This window comes from Pristiophorus japonicus, chromosome 10 (assembly GCF_044704955.1).
Source record: "Pristiophorus japonicus isolate sPriJap1 chromosome 10, sPriJap1.hap1, whole genome shotgun sequence".
In the NCBI taxonomy this organism is placed as follows: domain Eukaryota; kingdom Metazoa; phylum Chordata; class Chondrichthyes; family Pristiophoridae; genus Pristiophorus; species Pristiophorus japonicus.
Genome location: NC_091986.1, coordinates 41,521,251 through 41,540,150, shown reverse-complemented (window position 1 = coordinate 41,540,150; position 18,900 = coordinate 41,521,251). Strand labels below are relative to the sequence as shown.

At 45.4% G+C, this 18,900-nt stretch overlaps 1 protein-coding gene across 2 annotated transcripts in view; it reads right to left on the bottom strand.

Moving 5' to 3' along the window:
• The window catches only part of farp1 (FERM, RhoGEF (ARHGEF) and pleckstrin domain protein 1 (chondrocyte-derived)), a 478,172-nt gene that overhangs the window by 439,426 nt on the left and 19,846 nt on the right, over window positions 1-18,900 (bottom strand). For both annotated transcript variants that reach the window (XM_070891767.1, XM_070891768.1), the window contains exon 2: window positions 11,693-11,901. In XM_070891767.1, the coding sequence (XP_070747868.1) occupies window positions 11,693-11,875 (183 nt within the window). In that variant the 5' untranslated portion in view covers window positions 11,876-11,901. The remainder of the gene's footprint in view (window positions 1-11,692; window positions 11,902-18,900) is intronic.

Here is an 18,900-nt window from a genome sequence, read left to right as displayed (position 1 = left end):
ACTCAAAGTTCACCATCGAGGGCCTACTTGACTGCCTATGTGAGAATGGGAGCCGCTCAAAGCCCGCCATCGGGCGCAAATCCGAGCTCAATGTGTTGGCATTGCGGGGGCAATCACCGACCCCATCAGTGCCGCTTCAGGCAGTATGTATACAGAGGCTGTGCGAAGACAGGGCATCTTCAGCAGACGTGTCCACAGCAGAGCAAGCGAGCTACGACACACCACGTGGATGATCAATCCAGTGTGGATCTGGTGATGCAGCCCGAGGCATTTGAGAGCTCCGAGGAGAAAGTGTATAGCGTACATGCATTCCTAATAAAGAGCCAACCGATAATGATGGAGGTAAAATTAAACGGCATGACGGTATCCATGGAATTAGACACGGGTGCGAGTCAATCGATAATGAGCCAGAGGACTTTCGAAAAGCTGTGGGAGACCAAGGCAGAGAAACCCAAGCCGAGTCCGATAAATGCGAAGTTGTGTACCTACACCAAAGAGCTCATACCAGGGATCGGTAGTGCAGCAGTAAGAGTGTCGTACGAGGGAGCGGTTCATGATCTACCGTATGGATTATCCCGGGCAACGGCACATTGTTATTCGGCAGGAGTTCGCTCGAGAACATAAAATGGAAATGGTACATCATCAGCGGATGATGATTTGTGTGCTCAAGTGCTGAGCAAATTTCCCTCACTGTTTGACCTGGGAATTGTCAGCTTCAAGGGAGCCAAGGTGCAGATTCACCTAGGCCCAGATGCAAGGCCCATCCATCACAAAGCCAGGGCAGTCCCTCACATGATGAGAGAAAAGGTCGAGCTCAAATTGGACAGGCTACAATGCGAGGGGGTCATCTCACCGGTCGAATTTAATGAATGGGCCAGTCCCATTGTTCCGGTGTTAAAGAGCGACAGCACGGTCAGGATTTGTGGAGACTACAAGGTCACGATCAACCAAGTTTCGAAACAAGATCAGTAGCCGCTACCGAAGGCTGATAAGCTGTTTGTAATGCTAGCCGGGGGAAAATCGTTCACCTAATTGGATCTAACGTCGACCTGCATGACACAGGAACTGGTTGAATCATCAAAGAAACTTATGTGCATCAACACGCACAAAGGACTGTTTATTTACAACAGGTGCCCTTTTGGCATTCGTTCAGCGGCAGCCATATTTCAGAGAAACTTGGAGAGCCTATTGAAATCCGTCCCCAGGACTGTGATATTCCAAGATGACATCCTAGTCACAGGTCGTGACACTGCTGAGCACCTGCACAATCTGGAAGAGGTTCTGCGTCATCTGGACAAAGTGGGCCTCAGGCTGAAATGTTCGAAGTGTGTTTTCATGGCACCAGAGGTCGAATTCCTTGGACGAAAGATTGCTGCAGACGGAATCAGGCCTACAGACGCGAAAACAGAGGTCATCAAAAATGCGCCCAGGCCCCAGAATGTGATGGAGCTGCATTCGTTCCTGGGTCTTCTCAACTACTTTGGTAACTTCTTACCCAAATTGAGCACAGTATTAGAGCCTTTGCACAAGCTGCTCAGGGGTGAACTTCAAGACAGAGTCTTTGATTTCCCACAAGCTACTGGTACTGTATGACCCATGCAAGTATCTCTTTTTGACCTGTGATGCGTCGTCCAATGGGGTCGGCTGCATATTCCAGCAAGCCAATGAGTCAGGCAAAGTACAACCAGTTGCATACGCATCTCTAAGCCTGTCCAATGCGGAAAGAACCTACGGCATGGTAGAGAAAGAGGCTTTAGCATGTGTGTATGGGGTAAAAAAAATGCAATAGTACCTGTTTGGGCTTCGCTTCGAGCTGGAAACAAATCACAAGCCGCTTACATCGTTGTTCTCGGAACACAAAGGTATCAATACCAACACGTCGTCCTGCATCCAGAGGTGGACGCTGACATTATCTATCTATGATTATGTCATTCGCCATAGACCAGGCACCGACAACTGCGCTGATGCATTTAGCCGGTTACCATTGCCCACACCGGAGGTGGAAACGCCAATGTCCTCAGAGCTACTCATGGTCATGGATGCCTTTGAGAGTGAAGGGTCATCTGTCAATGCTCAACAAGTTAAGACCTGGACCAATTAGGATCCAACCCTATCAGTTGTAAACCTTGTTCTTAACGGGGACTGGTTGACCATCCCCAAAGAAATGGGTGATGAAACCAAACCGTACAGCTGTTGCAAAGTTGAGCTTTCCATCCAGTCCGACTGTTTACTGTGGGGTAATCGTGTTGTGATGCCCAAGAAAGGCAGGGTGAGATTTGTACTGGAGTTACATAGTACTCATCCCGGTATTGTCATGTTGAAGGCCATCGCCAGGTCCCATGTTTGGTGGCCTGGCATTGACTCGGACTTAGAGTCATGCGTGCATCAGTGCAGCACTTGCATGCAGTTAAGCAATGCCCCAAAGGAAGCTCCGCTCAGCCTGTGGTCATGGCCATTCAAACCATGGTCTAGAATCCACATCGACTTTGCGGGCCCCTTCCTCGGTAAAATGTTTTTTGTGGTGGTGGATGCATACTCCAAATGGATAGAATGTGTGATCATGTCATCCAGCATTTCCACTGACACCTTTGAGAACCTGAGAGCCATGTTTTACACACATGGTCTGCCAGACATCATTGTCAGCGACAATGGACCGTGTTTCATGAGCCTGGAGTTTCAAGAGTTCATGAAACGCAACGGCATAAAACACTTGAGGTCAGCCCCGTTCAAACCCGTGTCCAATGGTCAAGTGGAGCGGGCAGTTCAAACCATCAAGCTGAGCCTGAAACGCGTAACTCACGGTTCCTTGCAGACACGCCTGTCACGCATACTGCTCAGTTACAGAACAAGGCCACACACGCTCACCGGGGTCCCGCCTGTGGAACTATTGATGAAGAGAGGCCTCAAAACCAGGCTCACTCTAGTCCATCCTGAACTTAACGATCATGTCGAAACCCGACGTCAACACCAGCAGTGGTATCACGATCGCGCCGCAGTGTCACGCGACATATCTGTAAATGACCCAGTGTATGTACTTAACCATGGTCAAGGGCCCAAGTGGCTCCCGGGCAATGTTATGGATAAGGAGGGTAACTGGGCGTATATGGTCAAGCTCAAGAATGGGAAGATGTGCAGGAAACACATTGATCAAATCAAGCTAAGACACACAGACGAACCGGAACAGTTGGAAGAAGACACCGCGAGCTTAGACGACCAACCAACTCACGTCCAGCCATCAGAAGAATCCACTGTGGTCAACGCCCAGCCCCAAGTCGCGAGAGACTCGGAAAGTACTGGGATTGTTCTGAGATGATCAACCAGAGAGCGAAGGGCTCCGGACTATCTGAACTTGTAATATGGACTTTTGCCAAGAACTGGGCAAGGAATGATGTAATGTATGTACACAAGGTCTGCCCACCACCAGAGGGCACTACCATCGGAGGTCCTAGGGTCATAGGTACACTCATGCTGGGCCCGGTATATAACCTCAACTTCACCTTTGTATCTTCACTTCTGGAAGCCATTAAAGACTAACCTGGTCACTGGCTCACAGCACGGAGTTCATTGTATCATTTCATACACCATACAAACACTGCATGTACATATAACCCCTAGTGCTACACCTAGTGCCTCTGCTTACTGTCCTATGAAAGCACCCCATAAATGTATCACCAGTGCCTCATTTATTCATTCCCAATCAAACAAGTTCTCCTTGGGGTATCCCGTATCCTGTTTTTCCACAATGTTTTGAACAGCAGCCTGTCTTTAAACACTGTATAATATAGAAAGCAGATATCCACCCTACCTAACTGGTTTTAATCAACACCCACTTCTCTCCTGCATTCCAGAAGGAATGAATAGCTTTTGTCTAGCCAGGGGCTGAAGACTACATCTCAGTGACCTCTCACAGTTGTGATTTCAATTAGTCCCACATTGCAAAGCTAAAGATTGCCTTTAAATACTGCTCATAAAACACTGTGCCCTGATACAACTGGAAACAGTTATGCATTTCCAATTGCTGTTCCGATGTACTCCTGCAAGCTACAAAAGTACAGAATGCTCCAAGATGATACAGTATACATTTTATGCTCAGCCAATAACCCACTAACACCACATTTATCGCAAGTCAACAATAACTTGGGCCCTTAAAAATAGTAAAACGTCCCAAGGTGCTTCCATGGTTATCAAACAACAAATGACACCGAGCCAAAGAAGGAGATCAAAAGAAAAAAGAATGGACTGCGCTGCTGCTGATTTAAGGAGGAGAGACGCGGAGAGGCGGTGAGGTTTAGAGCGAGGATTCCAGAGCTTAGGGCCGAGGCAGCTGAAGACACGGCTGCCAATGGTGGAGTGACAAAACAAAATCGGGGATGAGCAAGAGGCCAGAATTGGATGGCTCGGAGGGTTGTGGGGCTGGAGGAGATTACAGACATAGGGAGGGGCGAGGCCATGGAGGGATTTGAAAACTAAGATGAGAATTTTAAAATTTGAGGTATTGGTGGACCGGGAGTCTGTTGTCAAATGTTTATCATTAGCGTAAGTAATGAAATGTGTGTCCTTTGGAACAGAAGTAAAGACAAAAACTGTTGTATTTAATGTTTAAATGAATGATTAAGATTTGAAAGGAATGCTTCTTTTTTTTATTATTCGTTCCCAGATGTGGGCACCGCTGGCAAGGCCAGCATTTATTATCTATCCCCAATTGCCCTTCAAAGGGTGATGGTGAGCCGCCTTCTTGTTCACAACTGTGAGAGGTCACTGAGATGTAGTCTTCAGCCTCTGGCTAGACAGCGCTGTTAGGGAGGGAGTTCCAGGATTTTGATCCAGCAACGATGAAGGAACTGCGATATATTTCCAATTCAGGATGGTGTGTGACTTGGAGGGAAACTTGCAGGTGATAGTGTTCACATGCGCCGGCTGCCCTTGTCCTTCTAGGTGGGAGAGGTCGCGGGTTTGGGAGGTGCTCCCTGCCCCGTTTAGATTCATCTGACGCGAGATCATGCCTGGTGCTTTTTTGTCCTTTTTTAAAATGCCAGGCACTAATTACTTGCTGGACCCTTCCCATCCCAGCCTACACCAGGTGGTATAGTAGCACAATGGTCATGTCACTGGACTAGAAATGGGATCCCAGGGAGAGTGGCAAATTGGATCCAAAATTGGCTCAGTGGCAGGAAGCAAAGGGTAATGGTTGAGGGGAGTTTTTGTGATTGGAAGGTTGTTTCCATTGGGGTTCTACATGGCTCAGTACTCACTTTTTGTAGTATATATTAATGATTTAGACTTAAATGTAGGGGGCATGATAAAGAAATTTGCAGATGATACAAAAATTGGCCGTGTGGTTGACTGTGAGAAGGAAAGCTTTAGACTGCAGGAAGATATCAATGACCTGGTCAGTTGGGCAGAAAAGTGGCAAATGGAATTCAATCCAGAAAAGTGTGATGTAATGCATTTGGGGAGGAGCAACAAGGCAAGGGAATACACAATAAATGGGAGGATACTGAGAGGTTTGGAGGAACAGAGGGACCTTGGAATATATGTCCACAGATCCTTAAAGGTAGTAGGACAGGTCGATAAGGTGGTTAAAAAGGCACGCGGAATGCTTTCCTTTATTAGCCGAGGCATAGAATACAAGAGCGGGGAAGTTATTCTAGAACTGTATACAATACTAGTTAGGCTAGTACTGCGTACAGCTCTGGTCACCACATTACAGGAAGGATGTGATTACACTGGAGAGGATACAGAGGATCTTTACAATGATGTTATCACGACTAGAAAACTTTAGCTATGAGGAAAGATTGGATAGGCTGGGGTTGTTTTCTTTGGAACAGAGGAGTCTGGGAAATTTAATTGACGTGTATAAAATTATGAGGGGCCTAGACAGAGTGGATAGGAAGGACTTATTTCACTCAGCAGAGGCATCAATAACCGGGGGGCATAGATTTAAAGTAGTTGGAAGGACGAGAGAGAAGGTGAGGTAACATTCAGACCTAGCGCTGGAAGGTGGGATTAGGTTGGGTAGCTCTTTTTCGACCAGCACAGACATGATGGGCCGAATGGCCTCCTTTTGTGTCATAATTTTCTATGATAACCGTGAGGCCTGGACTACTGATCCAGAGACATGAGTTCAAATCCCATCACTGCAGCTGGGGAATTTAAATTCAAAATAATTACATAGATCTGGAACGCAGTATCAGTAATGGTGACTGCGAAACTATCAGATTGTTGCAAAAATCCATCTGGCTCACTATGTCCTTTGGGGAAGGGAATCATAGAATCATAGAAACTTACAACACGGAAGCATAACTTCCCTGCTCTTATATTCTATGCCTCGGCTAATAAAGGCAAGTATTCCGTATGTCTTCTTAACCACCTTATCTACCTGACCTGCTACCTTCAGGGATCTGTGGAAATGCACTCCAAGATCTCTTTGTTTCTCTTCACTTCTCAGTGTCCTACCATTTAATGTGTATTCCCTTGCCTTGTTAGCCCTCCCCAAGCGCATTACCTCACACTTCTCCAGATTGAATTACATTTGCCACTGCTCTGCCCACCTGACCAGTGTATTGATATCTTCCTGCAGTCCACAGCTTTCTTCTTCATTATCAACCACACGGCCTATTTTAGTGTCATCTGCAAACTTCTTAATCATACCCCAATATTCAAGTCCAAACCGTTGATATATACCACAAAAAGCAAGGGACCCAGCACTGAGCCCTGTGGAACCCCACTGGATACAGACTTCCAGTTACAAAAACACCCATCACCCTTTGCTTCCTGCCTCTGAGCCAATTTTGGACCCAACTTGCTACTTTGCCTTAGATCCCACGGGCAAATCTGCTATCCTTACCTTGTCTGGCCTATATGTGACTCTAGACCCACGGCAATGTGGTTGACTCTTAACTGCCTCTGAAGTGGCCTAGCAAGCCACTCTTTGTATTCAAGAAGGTGCCACCACCTTCTCAAGGGGCAATTTGGGATGAGCAATAAATGGTGGCCTTGCCGGTGATGCCCACATCCCATGACTGAATAATTAAAAAAAGCCCAAAGCTCACAATCTGCTGCTTTTCCCCCTTGGACATGTTGAAGATGCTTCAGCTGCTTTAAGAAGTGACTGCAACTACACAATTACATTGCAACAGCCTTAGTCACTGGAAAGATCAGTTAACATAGCTCTTTTAAAAATTTAAAACTGCATTGTTTGATCAGTAACTCCAGCCCGATAAAACACTATGCACCAGTGAAATCAACTAGTACCCCGCCCTTCCCCCTTTACCCTGGATATGGATGCTGCCCACCGATAGTTTTAGCATTCCCCCTTCAAATGATGAATCAATAACCAATTATCCACCGAGCCCTACCACTCTGCCATAATCTAAGGTTACGTTTGCGGTCAAACGTATTAACTAGAGAGTTCCCAAGTGAATAAATCCAACCGGATTGTGTTTGGGGAAGTGGAGGAGGGAATAGAGACAGTCGAACTGCATCTCAAGCAGTCAGTCCGGTGACGGCTCAGAGGTACAGCTCCACTCGGTCCTTATCGCTGAGAATACAGCAAGAGATAAGCAGGTAAAGAAAGAAAAACTTGCATTTATATAGCACCTTTCACAACCAAGAGATGTCTCAAAGCGCTTTACAGCCAATGAAGTACTTTTGGAGTGTAGTCACTGCTGTAATAGGTGATTCATTCATTTTCACAGTGTTAGCTGTTGCTCAGTGGGTAGCACTCTCGTCTCTGAATCAGAAGGCTATGGGTTCAAACCCCACTCCATAGACCTGAGCACGAAATCCAGGCTGTCACTCCCAGTGAGGTGTTGAGGCTAATGTCTTTCATTAAAACAGGGGAGGGGGGAATTTTAGTACAAATGCGCTAAGCCTTCATTTGATAATTTTGCGGACAGCCATTTCCATTCAATCCCCTTCTCTCTCCAGAAACTCATCGAAATATCTTTTGAAGCTACTTCACTTGCTTTCCCTGGGAACTTATTGCACAATTCAATTATGGGTTGGACGAAAAACTTCCAACTGCTTATACCCATCTTCCCAATTTTTAAAACTCGTATCCCTGGTATTTGAACTCTTTGCCGTAATGAACAAATTGCCGAGATCAATTTCCTCATAATCCCATACTGATGGCGTCTGATTAGTGCCTTACACAGCAACAATCGAACCTCTTCAAATCTCTGCACTGTCTCCTTTGCTCATACAGCCAGTGCCTTGTTCACCATTTGCTTTACTGCAGTTAAGCATGTGCTGAAATTTGCCAGAGATTTATCCATGATGACTTCTAGATCTTTTTCCTGATCAGCCGTGGCTCAGTGGGCAGCACTCTCGCCTCGGTGTCAGAATGTCGTGGGTTCAAGTCCCACTCCAGAGCATCGAGCACAAAAATCCAGGCTGATTTTCCCAGGGCAGTCCTGAGGAAACGCTACACTGTTTCAGATGAGACATTAAGCTAAGACTCCTTGCTGGGAACCTGCTGTGCGCAAATTGGCTGCTGTATTTCCTGCATAACAGCAGTGACTACACTTCAAAGCACTTTGGGACGTCCTCAGGTTGTGAAAGGTGCTATATAAAGTCGTTCTGGATGAGACGTTAAACCGAGGTCCCATCTGCTCTCTCAGTTGGACGTAAAAGATCCCATGGCACTGTTTCGAAGAAGAGCAGGGGAGTATCCCCAGTGTCCTGCATAAATATTGGCTAAGACACTTCTTCGATATAGTGCCGTGGGATCTTTTACATACACTTGAGAGCGCAGAAGGGACCTCGGTTTAACGTCTCATCCGAAAGACGGCCCCTCTGACAGTGCAGCTCCTTCAGTACTATGCTGGAAGTGTCAGCCTAGATTTTTGTGCCCAAGTCACTGGAGTGGGACTCGATCCCACGACCTTCAGACAAGTGATGATTTGTTAATTTTCTCTTTCTTTATAAGGTTATTTTCTACTTTCATTATTCACCAATAAAAGAATGAAATATCTTTCTTCCCACTCTCAATTTTCTTCACATTGGAAGTCAACCAAAAATAATTCTACACAATCACATTCCGGCAAAAGGAAATTCTCTGGAGATAAAGACAGCCATATCATTATAGACTCAGAAAAAATAAAATTCGGAATAAAAATTCAAAAGAAAAGAAATGGCATGTTATCCGAGAACATACCCAGGCCCAGCTTTCAATCTTGCCTCGAATACCCATGTCAAACAAGTGACGTTGGTATGGGGGGTGGGAGAGTCCTAACAGGGGTGACCCAGGGCTCATTGTCTGGACCGCTGCTGTTTCTAATTTCCATCAAATGACTTGAATTCAGAAACAATGCAAACCGGCCAAATTTACAGATGATTCGACATTAGAACGGGCAATGGAATCGGAGGAGGCAGCTCAGACATTACATGGCAAGATGGACAAAATATGTAAGTGGGCTCCTAAGGCAGCTGAAATTTTAAAATAGACAAGTATAAAGTAGTGGACCATGAACCCACAACCTTCTGACTCAGGATAGAGTGCAACCCCTGAGCCATTCTGACAGTGTATGTCAGAATCTCTAGCTAATCTCTAGCCCAATTCTCCAACCTGGCAAACGAGGCTTAGCACTGGGAGCCTCATGTCATAAAATACCCCTTCTATACTTTGCTATGTAAAGACTGTTACAGCCAGAAATAGCTAATGAGCATGGGGAATGTGGCTGCAGTGTGTACCATCTACAAGATGCACTGCAGCAACTCGCCAAGGCTTCTTCGGCAGCACCTCCCAAACCCACAACCTCCACCACCTAGAAGGACAAGGGCAGCAGGCACATGGGAATACCATCATCTCCAATTTCCCCTTCAAATCACTTACCATTCTGACTTGGAAATATATCGCTGTTCCTTCATCGTCACTGGGTCAAAATCCTGGAACGCCCTCCCTAAAAGCACAGTGGGAGTACCTACCACACGGACTGCAGTGGTTCGAGAAGGCGAATCACTGCCACCTTCTCAAAGGCAATTAGGGATGGGCAATAAATACTGGCCATGCCAGCAATGCCCACATCCCAAGAATCATTTTTTTTAAATGACAGTCTGAGCATTGATTATAAATGCCCACTAATCAGACCACAGAAGAGTCACTGCTACTCGAACACACAACAGCAAACCGAAAATGTACCAAAGGACTCTAACAAAGCCACTGTGGCAAAGTTCTCCCTTCCAGTCCCGCTTTCTATTGTCAACGTAAATAGGAAAACAACACAAACAGCAGGACAATAGTTTATTTTCTTGTCTTCCGACCTTTGAAACATTCAGCAAAATGTTTTAGACGGCACATAAATAACAACATGCGCATTTGGGTAATGAGCTGAAAACGTAAAGTCAAGAGTCTGTACAACTCACCCATATTGAAAAGAAATGATCAATTGGAAGATCACTGATCATAAACTGCAGTATCAAGTCATGCCACAAACAATACCAATTAATCCAAGGACATGACTGCTGCCAATCAACCGAAAGTAGTTGGACGTGCGCATTTCCAGTGTTTTTTTGTTTGTTCTCGCTGGACTTCCCACAGATTAGTGAGAAAGGCGAGGGGTGGGAATTTCAGGTATTGTGAGGTCTGTGATGTGATTGAAGGTGATATTCGGATGTTGTCAGGTTGGGAGAGTTTTACTGTTGTAAGATTTCTAAATTTCTGGCATTATGTTTGACAGCGCGACAATTCTTTTAAAACAATTGGAACAGTTTATTAAAGAAACACACACACATGCACATTCACCTTAGTTACAACAGATACAATGAGGTTATAATAGAGTGATATATGTTACTTCCCTTTGGCTGGCTGGTCCTTTATACTTCTCAAAGCCATTGTCCCTCAGAAAGCTGCAGGACTGGGCCTTGGTTCCAGGGCAGTTCCTTATTGGCTCTCCTCACACATGTGGCTGCCTGCAGAAACTGGTGCCGTTTCTTGATCAGGTTAATTGCGTTCCCATTAACACAATACACATAAGCCATGCTGCAGCCTGTGGGGGCTTTCATTTTGTTTCTTACAAAACTTAGCCCATGCTGGCAACCTATGGGCTTCCATTTTATTTCAACACAAACAGGCCTTTCCATATAATCTACACTTTTAACATTTATACATACACAGAATCAATTAATAAACAATTTTATTCTTACACTGTACTCTCACGGAATGTGTTTATCGCCATCAGGCCACCCTGTCTGTTGTGGTTTGAACACGAGGCTGGTGAACAGAATACAGGAGCAGGATGTTCGGATTTAGTCATCTGGGAAAGAGATCATTGAGAGAGTAGAGACAGTGCAGAGAGATAGAGAGAGGAGCGGAGAAGGAACGCGAGAAGAGGGAGTGGTGACGGTGTGATAAACTCCCAGTACAATTTAACAAGGAAATGCGACGTGAAGGTGGTATTAGGATGTTGTCAGCTTGTGAGAGTTTTATTGTACTCTCGCCGAGAGTGCTTATTGCTACCAGCTCCTCCGTCTGTTGTGGTGAACGTTACTTTTTCAAATTTGGGACCTGAGATTTATGCGCAGAAGGCTTCTGCGCAGTTTCTGGTTCATTGGCAGCAGTCACTCCGTTAACATAAACCGAAGTACACAAGAAGTAGCTGCCTCCCTACAGTAGAGTGTATGGGATGGGTGGGATGAGAGATCCAGCCCTCGTGGCTCTGTTCTTACGCTCATTAAAAAAGGTAAATCTTACCGAAATTTCGTACACTTCCTGAGTGTCATCCAGCAGCTGGACTTTGATGGGGACAAGCTTGCCCGAGGGCGAGCTGGGAGGTTTCTGGCTAGGCTCCAAGGTACTGATCCCGGTGCTATCCTGTCCTCCCAGACGGGCTCCAGGAGTCTGGAGCGAGTGATGAGTCAGCTCCACATCCGCCATATTTATAGTTACAGCGGCCTGCTATGCTGAAAAGAAAGAAGGGAAAGTAAGAAATAAGGAAAACAACGAATAATTGGAATTTAAAAAAATATATTTGTTCCTGGGATGTGGGCATTGCTGGAAAGGCCAGCATTTATTGCCCACCCCTAACTGCCCTTGAGAAGGTGGTGGTGAGCCGCTGCAGTCCGTGTGGTGAAGGTTCTCCCACAGTGCTGTTCGGGAGGGAGTTCCGGGATTTTGACCCAGCGACGGTGAAGGAACGGCGATATACTTCCAAGTCAGGATAGTGTGTGACTTGGAGGGGAATAAAGTGTAATATATAAACACAATGTGTATTTCTGTTGATATCTGTTGCAGCCTGCAGAATGCACAGCGGAGTCTATCCACACACAAGTCATATATAATCGGCTAAGGCTTAAGTTCAAGTCAAATTTCAAACCTGTTTTTGCTGGACAGCGTTGCATAGCACAGAAACAGGCCATTTTGCCTAACTGGTCCAGGCCGGTGTTTATGCCCCACACAAGTCACCTCCCACCTCTCTTCATCTCACCCTAGCACCAGATCCTTCTATTCCTTTCTCCCTCGTGTATTTATCTAGCCTCCACCATGTTTGTTGCCTCAACCACTCTCCGTGGTAGCGAGTTCCACATTCTCACTGCTCTCAGGGTAAAGAAGTCTCTCCTGAATTCCCTATTGGATTTTAGTGACTATGTTATATTTATGTCCCCTAGTTTTGGACTCGTTCACAAGTGGAAAGATCTTCTCTATGTCTATGCCATCGAACGACAACAACTTGTAATAATATAGCGCCTTTAACGTAGCAAAAAACGTCCCAAGGCGCTTCACAGGAGTGTTATAAGACAAAAATTTGTCACCGAGCCACAAAAGAAATTACATTAGATGAGCAAAAGCTTGGTCAAAGAGGTAGGTATTAAGGAGCGTCTTAAAGGAGGAAAGAGGCGGAGAGATATAGGGAGGGAATTCCAGAGCTTAGGGCCCAGGCAGCTGAAGGCACAGCCACCAATGGTTGAGCGATTATAATCATGGATGCTCAAGAGGGCAGCATTAGAGGAGCGGAGATATCTCGGGGGGTTGTGGAGCTGGAGGAGATTACAGTGATAGAGAGGGGCGAGGCCATGGAAGGATTTGAAAACAAGGATGGGAATTTTGAAATCGAGGCATTGTATAACCGGGAGCCAATGGAGGTCAGCAAGCACAGGGATGATGGGTGAGCAGGACTCCAGTTACGTAGGGTAGAATGTGGGAGGAGTGCGTTGCAGTAGTCAAGTCTTGAGGTAACAAAGGAACCCCTTAATTAATTTTGAAAACCTCTATCAGGTCACCCCTTAGCCTTCGCTTTCCCAGCCTCCTTGTCATATCAGATTATATTTTAGTCTCTTTGCAGAAAACAGACATGTCACATGATCCTATGAGAAAACGTAGCGGGCTAAAAGGGTTAAATTATGAAGGCAGCTTGTATCCCTTTGAGTACAGAAGATTAAGTGGCGATGTAATTGAGGTGTTTAACAACAACAAGTTGCATTTATACAGCGCCCTGAACATAGTTAAACATCCCAAGGCCCAGTTTTGTGCATTGACGGTGGGACGTTTGAATAGTTGGTCGAATTTACTTAAAAAGATCAAAGTGCTTTGTTTGCTTGATTTTTTCAACAGCAGTGTTCCCGTGATGTGAAGGAATTGGCTGGTGTCATCGCTTAGATTTGCCTATGGATCTACGCAAGCACACAACCTAGTCGTACCTTCCAGGCTAAGCACCACTGTATTTGTGACGTGCTGTTTCTCAGTAGTAGATGTGTGTGACGGGTTACTGATTTTGGAGAATCTTCACAGGCAAATGATTAACGGGAGTGCTGACTTGATACGCGCAACAATTTAAGAGGAGTTTGAAATTGGGACGAGAGCTCTTCTGAAGTCTTCTGCAGAACCAGAAGGAAAAGTTTTATTCCCGGCTTGGGGATCGATAGTTGGCACAGAACATTACAATTACACGATATTTACAGTACAGAAACAGGCCATTCGGCCCAACTGGTCCATGCCGGTGTTTATGCTCCACACGAGCCTCCTCCCACCCCTCTTCATCTCACCCTATCAGCCTATCCTTCTCTTCCTTTCTCACGCATATGTTTATCTTCCCCTTAAATTAATCTATGCTATTCGCCTCAACCACTCCATGTGGCAGCAGGTTCCACATTCTCACCACTCTCTGGGGAAAAAAGTTTCTCCTGAATTCACTATTGGCTTTATTAGTGACTATTTTATGTTTATGGCCTCTAGTTCTAGTCACAACAACAACTTGTATTTATATAGTGTCCTTCACATAGTAAAACAGCACAAAGTGCTTCACAGGAGTATTATAAGATAACATTTGACACCAAGCCAAACAAGGAGATATTAGGGCAGATGACCAAGGTTTGCTCAAAGCAATACGTTTTAAAGAGCATCTTAAAGGAGGAAAGAAAGGTGGATAGGTTTAGAGAGGGAATTCCAGAGCTTAGGGCCTCAGCAGCTGAAGGCACGGCCACCGATGGTGGGGTGATGGAAATCAGGGATGCTCAAGAGGGCAGAATTAGAGGAGTGCAGAGATCTCGGAGGGGTGCAAGGCTGGAAGAGGTTACAGAGATAGGAGGGACGAGACCATGGAGGGATTTGAAGACAAAGATGAGAATTTTAAAATCGAGGCATTGCTTAACCAGGAACCAAAAGTAGGTCAGTGAGCACAGGGGTGATGGGTGAACGGGTCTCGTCCACAAATAGAACAATTTCAAACTCCTCTTAAATTGTTGCGCGTATCAAGTCAGCACTCCCGTTAATCATTTGCCTGTGAAGATTCTCCAAAATCAGTAACCCGTCACACACATCTACTACTGAGAGGACAGAAAAGTAATAGCTGTGACTTCAAAGATTATGGTAGCATAGTGCAAGACCATGCTAAATGCTAATGATGTAACCATTAACCCCTCGGGCAAAGAGGAAATACAGAAAAGGTACAGTTTCCAGATTGTGGAAGACAAAGACAGACTTGCATTTATATAGCGCCTTTCACCACCTCAAGACATTCCAAAGTGCTTTACAAACAATGAAGTACTTTTTAAAGTGCAGTCAATGTTGCAATTTAATGATCACATGGATGAACTTCAACATGTACATCCCTGTCTGGAGTAAAAACAAAACGGGGAAGGTGGCTCAACCGTGGCTAACAAGGGAAATTAGGGATAGTGTTAAATCCAAGGAAGAGGCATATAAATTGGCCAGAAAAAGCAGCAAACCTGAGGACTCGGAGAAATTTAGAATTCAGCAGAGGAGGACAAAGGATTTAATTAGGAGGGGGGAAATATAGTATGAGAGGAAGCTTGCTGGGAACATAAAAACTGACTGCAAAAGCTTCTATAGATATGTGAAGAGAAAAAGATTAGTGAAGTCAAACGTAGGTCCCTTGCAGTCAGAATCAGGTGAATTTATAATGGGGAACAAAAAAATGGCAGACCAATTGAACAAATACTTTGGTTCTGTCTTCATGAAGGAAGACACATATTACCTTCCGGAAATACTAGGGGACCGAGGGTCTAGCGAGAAGGAGGAACTGAAGGAAATCCTTATTAGTCAGGAAATTGTGTTTGGAAAATTGATGGGACTGAAGGCCGATAAATCCCCAGGGTCTGATAGTCTGTATCCCAGAGTACTTAAGGAAGTGGCCCTCGAAATAATGGATGTATTGGTGATCATTTTCCAACAGTCTATCGACTCTGGAGCAGTTCCTATGGACTGGAGGGTATCTAATGTAACACCACTTTTTAAAAAGGGGGGAAGAGAGAAAACGGGGAATTATAGACCAGTTAACCTGACATCTGTAGTTGGGGAAATGTTGGAATCAATTATTAAAGATCAAAGAGCAGCACATTTGGAAAGCAGTGACAGGATCGGTCCAAGTCAGCATGGATTTAGGAAAGGGAAATCATGCTTGACAAATCTTTTAGAATTTTTTGAGGATGTAACTAATAGAGTGGACAAGGGAGAACCAGTGGATGTGGTGTATTTGGACTTTCAAAAGGCTTTTGACAAGGTCCCACACAAGAGATTAGTGTGCAAAATTAAAACACATGGTACTGGGGGTAAAGTATTGCTGTGGATAGAGAACTGGTTGGCAGACAGGAAGCAGAGAGTAGGGATAAACGGGTCCTTCTCAGAATGGCCGGCAGTGACTAGTGGGGTGCCGCAGGGCTCAGTGTTGGGACCCCAGCTATTTACAATATACATCAATGATTTAGATGAAGGAATTGAGTGTAATATCTCCAAGTTTGCAGATGACACTAAGCTGGGTGGCAATGTGAGCTGTGAGGAGGATGCGAAGAGGCTGCAGCGTGACATGGACAGGTTAGGTGAATGGGCAAATGCATGGCAGATGCAGTATAATGTGGATAAATGTGCGGTTATCCACTTTGGTGGCAAAAACATGAAGGCAGAATATTATCTTAATGACGGCAGGTTAGGAAAAGGGGAGGTGCAACGAGACCTGGGTGTCATGGTACATCAGTCATTGAAAGTTGGCATGCAGGTACAGCAGGTGGTGAAGTAGGCAAATAGCAAGTTGGCCTTCATAGCTAGGGGATTTGAGTATAGGAGCAGGGAGGTCTTAATGCAGTTGTACAGGGCCTTGGTGTTCAGTTTTGGTCTCCTAATCTGAGGAAGGATGTTCTTGCTATTAAGGGAGTGCAGTGAAGGTTTACCAGACTGACTCCTGGTGTGGCGGGACTGACATATGAGGAGAGGCTGGATCGACTGGCCAGTTTAAAAAGAGGCAGCTCGTGCAGAGCACAGAGTGCAGCAGCATAGAGTGGCATTCGTCAGTTTGGTAAATGGGTGAGTTTTAAGGGTTATTCTCTTTAAACCATTTGGAGGCTGGAGTAAATTGTTAGTGCCAATTGCCAGTAGCTTCTAAGTAAGTAGCAGTTTAATTTAAAGGGGAAAAGTTAAATAGTTGGGAATCTTTCAGGTTTAGGCAGAGAAAAACAAGGTAACTCTCCAGTAGGAGGCAATTAGCAACTAGATAAAACCAGTTCTGTAAATGACTGACCAATAGTGAGTCATCTGACCTAGATACAGTTTAAAAAGAGGCAGCTCGTGCAGAGCATGGAGTGTGGCAGCATAGAGTGGCATTCGTGAGTTTGGGCAAGTGGGGGTGGCAGGTGCTGTTTTGTCTTGTTTTTCCTACCAGTGCTGACACTAGAGCAGCTGATAAGGAGTGCAAGATTAGGAGATGGAGGCCCAGAGACCAGCCCAACCAGCTGCAGACAAAGATAGAGGGGTGCAAAATAGAGAGGTGACATCACAGCCAAGCTGGTAAGTGGTTGGCTGTTCGACTGGTAAGTATAATTCTCCTTTAGATTGACTTTTAGATTGGTTTAATTGGCAGTGAACTACTAAGTAGCTGTTTGGTGTTGAAGTAAATTTTAGTAAGTAAATTAATTTAAGGGTTAAGTCATGGCAGGAGAGCTCGGACCCATGTCATGCTCCTCCCGTGCTATGTGGGAAATCAGGGACACTTACTATGTGTGTGGGAAGTGTGTCCAGCTGCAGCTCCTGACAGACTGCATGATGGCACTGGAGCTGCGGATGGACTCACTCTAGAGCATGCGCGATGCTGAGAATGTTGTGGATAGCACATTTAGTGAGTTGGTCACACCGCAGGTAAAGGTTAGGACAAATAGTGAATGGGTGACCAAGAGACAAGGCAAGAGCAGGAAGGTAGTACAGGAGTCCCCTGCGGTCATCTCCCTCCAAAACAGATATACCGTTTTGGATACTGTTGGAAGAGATGACTTACCAGCGAAAGGCACCAGCAGACAGGTTCATGGCACCATGGGTGGCTCTGCTGCACAGAAGTGCGGGAAAAAGAGTGGGAGCGCTATAGTGATAGGGGACTCTATTGTAAGGGGAATAGATAGGAGTTTCTGCGGCCGCAACCGAGACTCCAGGATGGTTGGTTGCCTCCCTGGTGCAAGGGTCAAGGATGTCTCGGAGCGGCTGCAAAGCATTCTGGAGAGGGAGGGTGAACAGCCAGTTGTCGTGGTACATGTAGGTACCAACGATATAGGTAAGAAGCGGGAAGAGGTCCTACAAGCTGAATTTAGAGAGTTAGGAGTTAAATTAAAAAGTAGGACCTCAAAGGTAGTAATCTCTGGATTGCTACCAGTGCCACGTGCTAATCAGAGTAGAGGGAGCAGGATAGTTAGAATAAATACGTGGCTTGAGCAGTGGTGCAAGAGGGAGGGATTCAAATTCCTGGGAAATTGGAACCAGTTCTGGGGGAAGTGGGACCTGTACAAAAGGGACGGTTTGCACTTGGGCAGGACTGGAACTGATGTCCTAGGGGTAACATTTGCTAATGCAGTTCGGGAGTGTTTAAACTAATATGGCAGGGGGATGGGAACCTATGCAGCGAGACAGGGTGAAGTAATATGGAGTCAGAAACAGATGGTAGAAAGGTAAAACACAATAGTGGAAGGCCGAGTAGATAAAGGCAAGAAACAAAAAGGGCCACATTACATCATAATTCTAAAAGGACAAAGGGTGTTAAAAAAACAAGCCTGAAGGCTTTGTGTCTTAATGCAAGGAGTATCCGTAATAGGGTGGATGAATTAACTATGCAAATAGATGTTAACAGATATGATGTGATTGGGATTATAGAGACGTGGCTCCAGGATGATCAGGGCTGGGAACTCAACATCCAAGGGTATTCAACATTCAGGAAGGATAGAATAAAAGAAAAAGTAGGTGGGGTAGCATTTCTGGTTAAAGAGGAGATTAATGCAATAGTTAGGAAGGACATTAGCTTGGATGATGTGGAATCTATATGGGTAGAACTGCAGAACACCAAAGGGCAAAAAACATTAGTGGGAGTTGTGTACAGACCTCCAAATAGTAGTAGTGATATTGGGGAGGGCATCAAACAGGAAATTAGGGATGCATGCAATAAAGGTGCAGCAGTTATCACGGGTGACTTTAAT